The 16518-nt window shown below is 41.9% G+C and overlaps 1 protein-coding gene across 1 annotated transcript in view; it reads left to right on the plus strand.

Annotated features, from left to right (window-relative positions):
- Nucleotides 1-16232, plus strand: part of LOC137335354 (cadherin-22-like) — a 74603-nt gene extending 58371 nt beyond the window's left edge. Inside the window, exon 3 of the mRNA XM_068000687.1 lies at nt 16003-16232. Within this exon, the coding sequence (XP_067856788.1) occupies nt 16003-16232 (230 nt within the window). The remainder of the gene's footprint in view (nt 1-16002) is intronic.
- The last annotated feature ends 286 nt before the right edge of the window (nt 16233-16518 follow it).

The raw sequence follows: 16518 nt of genomic DNA on the forward strand, positions 1-16518 counted from the left end.
CTGAAGATTCTCCGACAGTGAATATAGTGACCTCTTCAAATCTAATCCATAAACCCAATGTCTGTTTAGTAGGAGGTTATACATTGCAGAGAATGTCATGTTAATTTACTGTCTCACCTTAATTTTATATTTCTTGAAATCAATAACCTAATTGAAACAACTTCAAAGAGGCTTTTAATTAATTCAATGTCTGTCACCCAATCTCTATAATTTTGCAAATGTGTTATATTTCATTAGAAGAGATGCATTTACTTGAAATCTGACTCTTTATATGGTTGCAAAATCGTCTGAATTAATGGAAGCAGCACACATTATAGAGGTGATTTAGCATTAGATTGATCAGATCTGTGATGGAGTTCACTAATGTTTTGCCATTGCTGGTGAAGCTAAATTTGTTACTTTCTAGAGAGGCCATTTGGTGTCATAAGAGCTGAATGACATTTACTGTTTCATCTGCCATCGGGCATCATTAAACGTCCTGGCAGTCTCAAAATTCTGGTACCAGGTCTTGTTGTGGCTGAGGAAGCATAGATTTGAGATTTTATTTCAAGTTCCTATTATACAGCCAGCAAATAACATTGATGCCATACAGATCACCAGCAAGTGCTGTAACCTTCCTCTGTCAATAATACTGGTGTTACAGCCCCAGTAACATAACTTTGTTTCCTCTGTGCTTCCAGATTGATCCAGATGGTCTCTTGTTTTACCCAGCAAGTGCCTAATAGTTTATCTTCCAAAAAAGATTAAATATTGGCTTATAGAAATGAATATAACCCATCTCACCCATAAGCAGTGTGGACACTAACTAGGATAAAGCAGTCCACTTGATCGGCAGCCCATTTACCACCTTGAACATCCACTCCCTTCCCAACCCATGTACTGTGGCTGTAGTGTGTATTATCTACGGGACGCACTGCAGCAACTCGCCACGGCTTCTTCGACAGAACCTCCCAAACCTGTGACCTCCACAAGCTAGAAGGACAAGGGCAATAGGCACATGGGAACACCATCAGCTCCAAGTTCCCCTCCATGTCGCATACCATCCTGACTTGGACATATATCGCCATTACTTCATAGTCACTGGGTCAAAACCCTGGAACTCCCTACCTAAAAGCACTGTGGGAGTATCTTCACCACTCAGAATGCAACAGTTCAAGGAGGCGGCGACTCACCACCACCTTCTCAAGGGCAACTAGGGATGGGCAATAAATGTCGGCCTCACCAGCAACGCCCATATCCTGAGAATGAATAAAAACATACAAACTTAACTTTTTACATATTGGTTTATGGAAATGAATATAACCCATCTCACCCATAAGCAGTGTGGACACTAACCAGGATAAATTAATGGCCATCAAATCTGTACAAATGCTGCACAGATGCTTAGAATATAAATTTAGCCCAAGCTGCAGCAATTAATTTAGAACAGTGGCAAATATTGTAAGTGTCTTGTAACTACAGACAAGGTCATTGGTCAAGTTGCTTATGTTTAAATGAGCTGCTGTAATTGGACGTAGAGAAGATATTTCCACTTGCGGGGGAGTCTAAAAGCAGGTATAATATAAGATAGTCACTAATAAATCCAATAAAGAATTTAGGAGAAACTTCTTTACTCAGAGAGTGGTTAGAATGTGGAATATGTTACCACATGGAATGGTTGGGTCGAATAGCATAGATGTATTTAAGGGGAAGCTAGATAAATATATGAGGGAGAAAAGAATAGGTTATGCTGATAGGGTTAGATGAAAAGGGGTGGGAGGAGGCTCATGTGGAGCAAAAACTCCAGCATAGACCGGTTGGGCCGAATGGCCTGTTTCTTTGCTGTGAGTTCTATGTAATTCTACCTAATTGTTGATGGGATTGGTGCCCTTGAGGTGTAAGAATGAGAAATGGGCTTGGAGGCTCTCTTTTGCCTCATCCTTCCTGTGACCTGGTGGTTGGCAACTCATTTTGAAAATTCAGTATGTTTCTGCCTCAACTCATGAGAGGCAATGCCAGCAAAAAAACTGGATTCATTTCACTCATGTTTGAGGGAGTCACACCGAGTCATTCCCAGGCATGACTTTGCATTATAGATGAGGTTCCCCTCCCTTCCTCTTCAGTTCTTTACCATTAAAAAGCAAATCATATTTTATGGACCAAATATGGGGGCACAGCATGCTGGTATGATGATGAAATAATATACAAGATTCCCATAGGAATGGAACTTGGGCACCAAGAAGCCTCATGTCAGAACACAACCAGAGATCTTTTGGTAGAGAAAATCAAACAAGAGTGCGATTCAGTCTAATCTTACTGCTACAAACCTCCCAGTAATTGGAGACAAAGCAGAATTACCTGGACCCAGAAATGCCACTTCACTTGTGTGTAAAACAAGATAGAAAATTAAAAACAAATAGGTGGGTTGGGGTGGGGGGTGGTTCTCCCAGAATATAATTAAAGAGGGAGCCCCGTCATCGAGACACCTTGAGTGTCAGCAGTCTATTTAACCAGGGAGGCCATTACAGCTCTGACTAGTCCAGCTCTTGTCCCACATGTACTTTCCAGGTGTGATGACTGTATAGCAATCAGGAGCTCAAACCCTGCCTGATTTTAACCCTCTATCTAGCCAAAGACCAGCCCCTTGAAACCAATTGAAGAACCCCTCTTGGCATTGGTTTAGATCAGCATAGACAGGGCATTGAGCTGGACTTTCCTGCATGGTTTGGCTCCATGCTCATTGTTTAAACAAAAGATACTCAAAAAGTAATTTTCCTTGCCTGAATACCTGGTACTGAAAGCTTTACCTATCACACCAAGAACTAAGCACATAAAAACAAACAAATCTAATTCTACAAAGAAATAAATTGGGATAGCTTCAAAAAAAAAGATCTAAAAGAAATTGAGCAAAGAGTGCTTTAAAAGTGTGTGTTGTAAAGCAAATCCGGCTTTCGGGTGAGACATTAAACCAAGGCCCCATTTGCTGTCAGGTGGACATAAATGATCCCATGGCACTATTTCAAAGAAGAACAGGGAAGTTCTCCCAGGTGTCCTGGCCAATATTTATCCTTCAACTAACAGCACTAAAGCAGATTATCAAGTCATTATCTCATTGCTGTTTGTGGGACCTTGCTGTGCGCAATTTGGATGCCGTGTTTCCTTACATTACAACAGTGACTACACATCAAAAGTACTTCATTGGCTGTGAAGTGCTTTGGGGCATCCAAAGGCACTATATAAATGCAATTCTTTCTTTCAAACTAAATCATCAAGAAGAGAGTGGACAGTTCGTACTTAACTAGTCAGAAACATGGAAGCTCATCTTTGGGCTTCCTCTCCACTTGTTCAATATCAGGGACCAGTATTACTTGCATTCCAATATTCCTTCAGTCTGAATTCTTCAAACAGGTTCCTGTTCGGGACATGAAAAGACAGAAATCCTACTCGGAGATCATCCATAATCCAATTGAATGGCGGAGCAGGCCGGAGGGGCTGAATGGCCTACTTCTGTTCCTACGTTCTCGAAAAGAATAAAGCAAAATACCAAGAATGCACAATCAGAAAACACATCTAAAAGAAGTTAAGAGATAAAACAGTGAAATCCTTTCATCTTCAGTGATCTTTATGGTCAGTCATAAAAATTACCTTCCTCAAATACTAAATATTTATGCTTCAAGGAGTCATCAATCTACATAGTAAACCAGCCCTTGCTGCAGTGTATCGGTGAACTAATATTCGATGGCACAGACTGATAGGGCGAATGTTCATGCTGATGATTTTCCACAAGATGAGTTCTCCATGCAGCCAAGGGAGATGCCAACTCAAAGTGATAGACTTTGTTAGAAGGGAGGGTAATCAAAAGAACAAGTCAACCCTCAATCCATTCATGTACTTGAACAACAGTAGCCGAGGCCTAGAATATAGGCTCCTAGCTGCCTTCTGTCAGGGAACTGAGTGACATCACTGGCCTGAGAGAGAGAAGAAATAAAGTTAAGTTATAGCAACAGATTGCATCATGAATAGTGACCCTTTCTGGAAAATCCCACTTCCCCCAAAACATTGAATTTGTGCCCCTAAATTTGAAGGACAAAGCTATTTGGAATCACTGAGAAACCTCAAAGTTTTATTTTGAATTATATTTCTATTTTAAAAATCACTAATAAGGATCCTGATGCCTGTTCCAGAAAGACCAGTTACAGTCCAGCTCTTGTTGCTCACAGTATGACCATTTCGATACCATGAACTAACGGAACTGTGACATTTCGCAATTGCTTTGTGGTCTCATTCTGCAGGTTATTGTGTTCTGAACCCACTCTGTTCTTCATCTGAATTAAATTGTCCCTTCACCGGATCTGCATGGAACCGCTCAAATCCACAGAACCCCATCATTTTATAAGAACACAAGAACATAAGAAATCGGAGCTGGAGTAGGCCATACGGCCCCTCAAGGCTGCTCTGCCATTCAGCATGATCATGGCTGATCTTCAACCTCAACTCCATTTTCCTGCCCGATCCCCATATCCCTTGATTTCCTTAGAGTCCAAAAATCTATCGATTTCAGCCTTGAATATACTCAATGACTCAGCATCCACAGCCCTCTGGGGTAGAGAATTCCAAATATTCACAACCCTCTGAGTGAAGAAATTTCTCCTCATCTCAGTCCTAAATGACTGACCCCTTATCCTGAGACTATCCCCCCTAGTTCTTGACTCTCCAGCCACAAGAAACATCCTCTCAGCATCTACCCTGTCAAGCCCTCTTAGAATCTTATATGTTTCAATGAGATCATCTCTCGTTCTTCTAAACTCCAAAGAGTATAGGCCCATTCTACCCAATCTTTCCTCTCATCCCAGGAATCAATCTAGTGAACCTTTGTTGCACTGCCTCTAAAGGCGAGTATATGCTTACTTAGGTAAGGAGACCAAAATTGTACACAGTATTCAAGGTGTAATCTCACCAAAGCCCTGTACAATTGCAGCAAGACTTCCATACTCTTGTACTCCAACCCATTGCAATAAAGGCCAAAACACCATTTGCCTTCCTAATTGCCTGCATGCTAACATTTTGTGTTTTGTGTACAAGGAAACCCAAATCCCTCTGGTCATCAATATTTAATAGTTTCTCACCATTTAAAAGATATTCTTTTTTTCTATTCTTCCTTCCAAAGTGAATAACCTCACATTTCCCATCATTAATACTCCATCTGTCACCTTCTTGCCCACTTGCTTACCTGTCTTTATCCCTTTGCAGACTCGTGTCCTCCTCATAGCTTACTTTCCCACCTAGCTTTGTATCGTCAGCAAACTTGGATACATTATACTCGGTCCCTTCATCTAAGTCATTAATATAGATTGTAAATAGCTGAGGCCCAAGCACTGGTCCTTGCGGCACCCCACTAGTTATAGCCTGCCAACCTACTCTCTGTTTTCTGTCCGTTAACCAATCCTCAATCCATGCTAATATATTACCCCAACCCCATGATCCCTTATCTTGTGTAACCTTAAATTAGGTAGTAGTTTAGATTCGTTCAGTGGTCAGGGACAGAAAGGTATGACTGCAAGTCAAGCAGGTATGGGGACCCAGGATTTAATGATAGAGGAGCCTCAGCCCTTGACCTTGTCCAACAGATACATGATGCTTGCTAACTGTATGAATGACAGCAAAGACGGCAGGGAGGATGGGCAAAATGACTATAGCACTGTGATAGAGGGGACCATTCAAATTGGGGGAGTAAAAAGGAACGTGGTAGTGGTAAGGGATAGTATAGTCAGGGGGATAGACACTGTTCTCTGCAGCTGGGACCGAGACTCCCGGAGGCTGTGTTGCCTGCCCAGCGTCAGGGTCAAGGACATCTCTTCATGGCTGGAAAAAAACTTGGAGCATGAGGGGGAGGATCCAGTTGTCATGATACACGTAGGAAAGAACGAAATAGGTAGAACTAAGAATGAAGTTCTGCTGAGACAGATTGAGGAGCTAGGGTCTAAATTAATAAACAGAATCTCAAAAGGTAATAATCTCTGGATTACTACCTGAGCCATGTGCAAATTAGCATAGTGTCAAACAGATCAGAGAATTAAATGCATGGCTCAAAGAGTGGTGTGGGAGACAGGGGTTTTGATTCATGGGGCACTGGCACCCAGTATTGGGGAAAGAGGGAGCTGTTCCATTGGGACGAATCAAATAACAAGGGCTGTAGATAGGGCTTTAAACTAAAAAATTGGGGGTGGGAGGGGAGGATCAGATGAGGGGAAATTTAGAAATCTAATGAGAAAAGTCAAGGCAACAGAGTAGTGTAGTGATTTGGGTAAAGATAAGCAGAGTGTGGCAAGAAGGGACAGAGAGTTTACCAACAATAGAGCATCAACAAATAAGGTCAAAGCAGGAAAAAATGGTAAAATGTCAAAATTAAAGGCTCTTTATCTAAATGCACAGAGCATTCATAACAAGACAGATGAAATAGTTGCACAAAGAGATAAATGGATTTGATCTAATAGCTATTACAGAGACACGGTTGCAAAGTGACCAAGACTGGGAACTAAATATTCCAGGGTACATGACATTTAGAAAAGACAGGCAGAATGGAAAAGGAGGTGGTGGAGCCCTAATAACAAAGGATGACATAAGGACAGTGGTAGAAAGGATCTTGGCTCAGAAGATCAAGAAGTAGAATCAGTATGGTTGGAAATAAGAAATAACAAGGGGCAGAAAACATTGGTGGGAGTAGCTTAATAGTAGCTATACTGTTGAACAGAGTATTAATCATGAAATAATAGGAGCTTGTAACAAAGGTAAGGCAGTAATCATGGGGGACTTTAATTTTCATATGGACTGGGCAAATCAAATTGGCAAAGGTAATTTGGAGGATGAGTTCATGGAATACATTCGAGACGGTTTCCTAGAGCAATACGTCATGGAATCAACCAGGGAACAGACTATTTTAGATCTTGTATTGTGAAATGAGACAGGGTTAATTAGTAATCTCACAGTAAAGGATCCTTTGGGGAAGAGTGATCATAATATGATGAATTTCACATTGTGTTTAAGAGTGACGTACTTAGTCTGAAACTAGAGTCTTAAATTTAAACAAAGCCAATTACAGTAAAGGGTATGATGGTTGAAAAGCAATGACAAACATTTAAAGAAATATTTCAATATTCTCAACGAATATACATTCAATTGAGAAATAAAAACTCCACAGAAAAGTGATCCACCTGTGGCTAAAGAAGTTAAGGATAGTATTAGATTAAAAGAAAAGGCCTATAATGTTGCCAAGAAGAGTAGTAAGCCTGAGGATTGGGAGAGTTTTAGAAACCAGCAAAGGACGATCAAAAAATTGATAAAAAAGAGAGAAAATAGAATATGAAAGTAAACTAGCGAGAAATATAAAAACGGATTGTAAGAACTTCTACAAGTATGTAAAAAGGAAGTGAATAACAAAGGTAAACATTGCTCCCTTAGAGGCTGAGACAGGAGAAATTATAATGGGGAATCAGGAAATGGCAGATGCATTAAACAAATATTTTGTACGTGTCTTCACAGCAGAAGACACAAAAAGCATACCAGAAATAATGGGGAACCAAGGGGCTAATGAGAGTGAGGAACTTAAAGTAATTATTATCAGTAAAGAAAAAGTACTTGAGAAACTAATGGGACTAAAAGCCAATAAATTCCCTGGATCTGATGGCCTACATCCAAGGGTTCTAAAAGAGGTGGCTGCAGAGATAGTGGATGCATTGATTATGATCTTCCAAAATTCCCTAGATTCTAGAATGCTCCCAGCGGATTGGAAGGTAGCAAATGTAACCCCGCTATTCAAGAAAGAAGGGATAGAGAAAACAGGGAACTACAGGCCAGTTAGCCTGACGTCAGTCGTCGGGAAAATGTTGGAATCCATTATTAAGGAAGTGGTAACAGGGCATTTAGAACATCATTTTATGATTAGGCAGAGTCAACATGGTTTTATTAAAGGGAAATCGTGTTTGACAAATGTATTAAAGTTTTTTGAGGATGCAATTAGTAGGTTAGATAGAGAGGAATCAGTGGATGCAGTATATTTGGATTTTCAAAAGGCATTCGATAAGGTGCCACATAAAAGCTTGTTACGCAAGATAAGGGCTCATGGGGTTGGGGGGTAACATATTAGCATGGATAGAGGATTGGTCAATGGACAGTAAATAAAGAGTAGGGATAAACGTGTCATTTTCAGGTTGGCAGGCTGTAACTAGTGGGGTACCACAAGGACCGTTGCTTGGGCCTCAGCTATTTACAATCTATATTAATGACTTGGATGAAGGAACCGAGTGTAATGTATCCAAGTTTGCTGACGATACAAAGCTAGGCGGGAAAGTAAGCTGGGAGGAGGACACAATGAGTCTGCAAAGGGATGCAGATAAGTTAAGTGAGTGGACAAGGTGGCAGATGAAGTATAATGGTGGGAAATGTGAGGTCATTCACTTTGGTAGGAATAATAGAGAAACAGAATATTTTTTAAATGGTGAGAAACTAATAAATGTTGGTGTTCAGAGAGACTTGGGTGTCCTGGTACAAGAAACACAAAAAGTTAGCATGCAGGTACAGCGAGCAATTAGGAAGGCAAATGGAATGTTGGCCTTTATTGCAAGGGGGTTGGCATACAAGAGTAAGGATGTCTTGCTGCAATTGTACAGGGCATTGCTGAGACCAAACCTGGAGTACTGTGTACAGTTTTGGTCTCCTTATCTAAGGAAAGATATGCTTGCCTTCGAGGCGGTGCAACAAAGGTTCACTAGATTAATTCCTGGGATGAGAGGGTTGTCTTATGAGAAGAGGTTGAGTAGAATGGGCCTATACTCTCTGAAGTTTAGTAGAGTGAGAGGGGATCTCATTGAAACATATAAGATTCTGAGGGGGCTTGACAGGGTAGAGGCTGAGAGGTTGTTTCCCCCGGCTGGAGAGTCTAGAACTGGAGGGCATAATCGCAGGATAAGGGGTCAGCCATTTAAGACTGAGATGATGAGGAATTTCTTCACTCAGAGGGTTGTGAATCTTTGGAATTCTCTACCCCAGAGGGCTGTGGATGCTGATTCATTGAGTATATTCAAGGCTGAGATAGATAGATTTTTGGACTCTAGGGGAATCAAGGGATATGGGGATTGGGCGGGAAAGTGGAGTTGAGGTTGAAGATCAGCCACGATCTGATTGAATGGAGCAGCAGGCTCGAGGGGCCGTATGGCCTACTCCTGCTCCTATTTCTTATATTCTATGTAACTACCCTTCATGCGGCACCTTATCAAATGCCTTAAAAAATTCGAATATACTACATCCACTGGTTCCCCTTTAACCTACCCTGCTAGTTACATCATCAAAAAACTCAGATTTGTCAAACATGATTTCCCTTTCATAAAACCATGTTGATACTACCTAATCAAATTATGATGTTCTAAGTGCCCTGTTATCTCATCCTTAATAATGGATTCCAGCATTTTCCCAATGACTGATTATTTTTTTATTCGTTCACGGGATGTGGGCGTCGCTGGCGAGGCCAGCATTTATTGCCCATCCCTAATTGCCCTCGAGAAGGTGAGCCGCCTTCTTGAACCGCTGCAGTCCGTGTGGTGAAGGTTCTCCCACAGTGCTGTTAGGAAGGGAGTTCCAGGATGTTGACCCAGCGACGACAAAGGAACGGCGATATATTTCCAAGTCGGGATGGTGTGTGACTTGGAGGGGAAAGTGCAGGTGGTGTTGTTCCCATGTGCCTGCTGCTCTTGTCCTTCTAGGTGGTAGAGGTCGCTGGTTTGGGAGGTGCTGTCGAAGAAGCCTTGGCGAGTTGCTGCAGTGCATCCTGTGGATTGTACACACTGCAGCCACAGTGCGCCGGTGGTGAAGGGAGTGAATGTTTAGGGTGGTGGATGGGGTGCCAATCAAGCGGGCTGCTTTATCTTGGATGGTGTCGAGCTTCTTGAGTGTTGTTGGAGCTGCACTCATCCAAGCAAGTGGAGAATATTCCATCACATTCCTGACTTCTGCCTTGTAGATGGTGGAAAGGCTTTGTGGAGTTAGGAGTTGAGTCACTCGCCGCAGAATACCCAGCCTCTGACCTGCTCTCGTAGCCACAGTATTTATATGGCTGGTCCAGTTAAGTTTCTGGTCAATGGTGACCCCCAGGATGTTGATGGTGGGGGATTCGGCAATGGTAATGCTGTTGAATGTCAAGTGGAGGTGGTTAGACTCTCTCTTGTTGGAGATGGTCATTGCCTGGCACTTACCTGGCACGAATGTTACTTGCCACTTATGAGCCCAAGCCTGGATGTTGTCCAGGTCTTGCTGCATGCGGGCTCGGACTGCTTCATTATTTGAGGGGTTGCGAATGGAACTGAACACTGTGCAGTCATCACCGAACATCCCCATTTCTGACCTTATGATGGAGGGAAGGTCATTGATGAAGCAGCTGAAGATGGTTGGGCCTAGGACACTGCCCTGATGTGAGGCTAACTGGTCTGTACTTCCGTGTTTTCTTTCTGCCTTCTTTCTTGAATAGCGGGGTTACATTTGCAACCTTCCAATCCACTGGGACTGTTCTAGAATCTAGGGAATTTTGGAAGATCATAACCAATGCATCCACTATCTCCACAGCCACCTCTTTGAGAATCCTAGGATGTAGGCCATCAGGTCCAGAGGATTTATCGGCTTTTAGTCTCATTAATTTCTTCATCACCTATTTTTTACTAAAATTAATTACTTTACTCTCATTTGACCCTTTGTTTCCCACTAATTCTGGTATGTTTGTGTCTTCTACTGTGAAGACAGATACAAAATATATGTTTAACATCTCTGCCATTTTCTTATTCCCCATTATAATTTCTCCTATCCTATCCTCTAAGGGACCCTTCCTTTGCTATTCTCTTCCTTTTCACATACTTGTAGAAGCTCTTACAATCTGTTTTTATATTTCTTGCTAGGTTACTCTCTATGGTCCAGTGGTCCAAACCCATGGGACCTATTTCAGGTGTGGGAACCACCTCCCACCGGGGCTGTGTTAAATCAGAACCCAACTTTAATCCCTACCTTACCTTTAAAGAAGAATGAACTTGCATTTATATAGCGCCTTTCACGACCTCAGGATGTCCCAAAGTGCTTAACAGCCAATGAAATACTTTAAGTGTAGTCACTCTTGTAATTTAGGAAATACGGCAGCCAATTTGCACATAGCAAGGTCCCACAAACAGCAATGTGATAATGACCCAATTAACTATTTTTTAGTCATGTTGGTAGAGAGATAAATATTGGCCAGGACACCAGGGAGACTTCCCCTGCTGTTCTTCGAAATAGTGCCATATAGATAGGGATCTTTTACATCCACCCGAGAGGGCGGACGGGGCCTCGGTTTAACATCTCATCCGAAAGACGTCACCTCCGACAGTGCAGCACTCCCTCAGCATTGCACTGAGGTGCAGCCTAGATTTTGTGCTCAAGTCTCTGGAGTTGGTACTTGAACCCACAGCCTTCTGATTCAGAGGCAAGAGTGCTATCGACATTTTAATGCTGCTTCATATTAAATCAGAGGGATACACTCTGAATACCAGAGCCCATTGTAATGCTGTTATGAGAACTGAAACTGCACGGTGTATTGGGGATTAGTTTGATATAGTTTTTCCATTAAAGAAAAAGCCATAAATATAAACCATCAATCAGTGTTGCATTCACAGTGAGAACTATGAAGTAAGACACTTGCCAAGTATGACAGTTGGATGGCATACTCCAAACAAATTGAAATCTCAATAATTCTTCACACTCAGTAATCAGAATTGTTTATCTTTCTGAGTCTCCCAGTGAGCAGAGGCAAGATGGTTTGCAACGGCACTAAAGCCAAACTTGTTCACATTAAACATCAGTTTAACCATCATTATTCTGAATTTGTAGTGCTTTTACACAGAGGCTATGTCATGCCGGCCATTACCAATGATAAATATCTCTACACATAAGGCTGATTGGGTACCTTCTAAGTGGCAAAAATTGTGAATGAGTTACAGTGGTCTCCTGAGTAAGGCTGGCCATTCATAACACCAGTAGGTTTTCAATTGAAAAAAACACTTGTTAGTTCTTCTTAAAATAGACCAAGAAAATTAATAGAAGTTGATTTTTGATGTCATATTTCAATGAACTGCAGAAATGACACTTTTAAATGCAAGTCCATGAGATAATCTGAAGACACATGGGATATAATTAACCTGATAACTCAGGAGTAACAACATAGGAATTGATTAATGCGTCAGGAGTGGGGTGGGATCATAGATTGAACCCTTCACAACAAATTCTAGTAATACAAGAATTTGACCATTCATTAGGTGTGCTTTATTTTCACCACTTCTCCTGAGAATGCATCAGCTCATTGACTGAACATAGGGTACAGTTCCAAAGGCTCAGCAACCCTCCAATTCCCTGCCCAAATGGTCACTACCAATGTGTGAGCATAGAGTACGGGTATTAATGGGCCATTCCACCATTTGGGGGGGGGGTGGTGGTCAGCCAACCAAGCCCAATTGCATCTTCATCCAACATCCATCCAGAAGTGCTCACTGGATGATGATCAGGAAGAAGCAGTCCAGGTAATTCTTCCCTATCTAGGGCTTGAGGGCAATTACAGCAGCCTTAGTGCCATCCTTGTGGAGATCAGCTAACTCCGGTCAGACCAAGGATTGAACCTGAAGCTTCTGGCCCGTGTGACTCAGCTCAGCACTTTTTAAACCAACTGACCCACTGGGGGAGAAGATTAGACTTGTTTAATGGCATTTATCCCACTATCAACTGGGTTCCAGTGTCATCACTGGTCGATTGCACTGCAATGTCTGGCAGAGATTGTACATTATTTTATGTGGTTCTGTTTTTAAATTTTGGAACTGGTTTTCGTATTTCCACTCCCTCCCCTCCTTTTGACTGCTCCTCTTCTGAAGATTCTGACTGGAATGCGATTCCATTAAGCCCCGTCAGCTCTCCTGTATCTTGCCCCCAGGACCATGCTTCATTATATGGCTCGGCAATGAATGTCTGCAGGTTCTTCCACCATGCATGACAAGCAAGCCTAATGCTCACATGATGTTTGTACTTTCCAGTAGTGGTCACGAAACAGTGTGCTCCCCTTCCTAGCCCAGGAGCGCTGAGGTATATTGCCTCTGGTTGAGATCAGTTAACTCAGCACAGACCAGGGATCAAACCTAGAACGTTCGTGGTCTGCTTGATATGTTGGAGATTTGGAGTATGATTAATCATCAAAAAAAAAACAGGCCTGTTCTTAACAAGTGATTTGAGCTCAAGAGTCCATTATTGACTATCGCTAGATTAACTCAATGAATAATCTCCACAGCAGCCTCTTTCTCTGAACTGTAAGCTTCTAGTAAAAGGTGAACAATTTTTGAAAAAGCCTAGAATTATGTAAAATTGCTGCAACATTGATAACAATAATTGCTCTGTCTGAAGCTTATCCTGTGACAGCCTGATGCGCACTTAGTCGTCTAATGGGATTGGCATGTCGTTCACAGGTTGAGAATGCAGGCATTGTTCTAGAGAACACAGCAAGTGAAATAAGGGGGTGAACGGTGTCAGTTCTTTTTGCGCACTCAATCGGGAATGTTAATGGGGAAGTTTACTGCAGGGATAAGTACGAGCAACAAATCAAGCTGACATCAAATGGGCTTTCGAGTTTTAATAGTTGGGGCAGCGAGTACAAAAAGCAAAGGAGGTTATGGTGAATCTGCACAAGGCATTGGTTTGGCCAACATCCAAAACTGGATGTTGCACCATTATAGAAAGGTTACTGGAGCAACACGGGGGGGGATTTTCATCTTCGCGACCTGGGAGGTAATCTGCCCTTTATAGAATCCGTCTATTTTTCATTCGGTTGATTTATAAATGGGTTTTTATAAAGGGCCACCAGATAACCATCAAGGCGGTGACATTGATTAGTGAATACCCTACAGATTCACTAGGATTATTCCAGGGATGAAAGGATATACTCATGAGACTAGAATGAAAGAACTTGTATTTATAGAGTGCCTTTCATGACCTCAGGATGTTCCAAAGCGCTTTACAGCCAATGAAGTACTTTTGAAGTGTAGTCTCTGTTGTAATATAGGAAATGCAGCAGCCAATTTGCGCACAGCAAGGTTCCACAAACAGCAGTGAGGAAATGACCAAATAATCTATTTTAGTGATATTGGTTGAGGGATAAATATTGGCCAGAACACTGGGGAGAATTCCCCATCTCTTTGAATAGTGCCATGGGATCTTTTACGTCCACCTAGGAGGGCAGACGGGCCTCGGTTTAAAGTCTGATACGAAAGACATTCATTACTGAACTAAAGTGCTCATTATGTGCTCAAGTCTCTGGAGTGGGACTCGAACCCACAACCTTCTGAGTTCAGAGGCGAGAGTGCTACCACTAAGCCAAGACTGGCACCTAGGACTGTGTATACTGGAGAGAGAAAATTAAATATAATGCAAATGTCCAAAATTATTAACGGGTTTGAGAGTGTAAATACTGAGAGAGTATTTCCATTGATTGGTGAATCAGCAGCAGATGTAAACTTTGAATCAGTAGTGGAAATATTAAAGGGGTTAGAATTCTTTTCACGTAATACCACAAGTGGCTATTGAAACTGAGTCAATCGTAACATTTAAGAATAAAACACAAAGGAAAATACCAGAAGGTATGGGGAATTAGATGTAAGCAGATAGCTCTGACGTGGAGCTAGTACCAGCTCGGTTACAATGGGCCAAATGGCCTACTTCTGTATTTAAATTTTTATGATTCAACAATCAGTTCTTAGTGTGAGGTTAAGTACTGTACAAGGAATGACACGTCCAGCTAGTCTGTTGTGTCAGGTTCAGTGTAAGTACAGGGATGATAAATCAATCATTACATCAGTCGTCTGAGCTATGATAATCATAAGAAATGGCGTGCACTCACCTCAAACTCAGTCTTTCATGTTAAGGTTAGCAACAGGAATGATGTACCAATCTCAACATGAGGCATTCAACATGGGGTAAGCATACATAGCTGCTTGTGTGGATTCTTATAGGAAAGACCCCTTGAACATGAACAGTGGCTACATGATACTAGTTAAGGGACAGTCTCAAGCAGCCTCACTGTTTTTTTTCCTCAGTTCATGTGCACGGCCTGCCAAGTAGAACAAATCAGTGCGAGGAAAACACGAACCATCAGAATAGTGTCTCTCTTTCATAGATTAAAACTGGTATCTGGAAAGCCAAGTGAATTGTCATGGTGAAAGCATCGATTCAGTTCTCTTCACTCATTCCTCGAGCCACAGATTCTTGTGTTCAGAACAGTGGTTGAGGTGGTTTCACAGGGTTGGTTGAATTGCACAGTGTAATATTCATGGGTTGTAGTGTGTTGATTTATACTGTTGGAAAAACCATCTTGGTGCTATTGTCCCTGGGCCAGGAATTACGGTTCTAAATGCAGTGTCTTTGTATACAGAATTCATTATAGAAAATGATACGCACAGACAACACACACGACCATGCGAAGTCTATGGGAGATATCGCGTTACAGTTGCTGAGTTCAGTCGCCCTTAGGTCTTCTCTAATTTCCTTACAATGTTTCTGCCTTTATAAGCTCAGTTAAAGGCCGTTACATCATAACTTCTCCATGACCTTCCCTCTTGGTTTTACTCTGATTTACATCAGCTCAGCGCTCCAGAGGGTGGGTCTCATAGAAAAAGCAGTTCTTTCAAGTACAGAAGAGGTAAATATACAGTCGTCCAACAGATAGATATATTTATTAGAATGACCCAAGGCTATCTTGTATGACAACAATCGGTACAGCCTGGGAGATTTCAGCTGATTTGTTGACATTCTACAGATATCGCCTGTTTCAACAGATTCTGCAAAACAGTCTTAACTACAAAATGCAGTCCTGAACATAAAATGGAGTCTTCAATAAAACTTTCCTGCTCACCTTCTTAACATAGAGCATATGGAATAGAACAAAAATACAGGCTATAAAAGCTTTTGGTTCATTCCATTCAGAATGCTGTGTGCAGTTCTGGTTGCCATATTACAGGAAGGACATCATAGGGCTAAAGAAGGTTCAAAGGGCCACTTATCTGATACTTGGCATCAGACTCCCGAGCTATAAGGAGGCACTGCAGAAGCGGAGTTTGTTTACACGAGAAAAGAAGACAGAGAGGGATCTCATGGAGGTCTTTGAGATTCTTAAGGTTATTGACAAGTTGAACCCTGAGGGCAAAGAGGGGTAAGCATGGAATGAAGGTCAGAAGAGCAAAGATGAATGGACAGATCACAGAAAAACTACTTCACACAGAGGGTGGTGAATGTTCGGAATGGCTAGCCCAGGGAGTCAAGCGGAGCTGAAGAGGGAGTTGGGCAGGGATTTAACGAGAAAATCAATCAAGGGATTATAGAGAACCGTTTATTCCATTTTTAAACTCTGGGGTTGGCCAGCTGGACCAAAATGGTCCCACGCATTCTTGTATTCTAAAAATGACTTAAGTCTCACCAGTGTCTCAATGGAGAAAGTTCTGG

This window comes from Heptranchias perlo, chromosome 19, assembly GCF_035084215.1.
Source record: "Heptranchias perlo isolate sHepPer1 chromosome 19, sHepPer1.hap1, whole genome shotgun sequence".
Taxonomy (NCBI): domain Eukaryota; kingdom Metazoa; phylum Chordata; class Chondrichthyes; order Hexanchiformes; family Hexanchidae; genus Heptranchias; species Heptranchias perlo.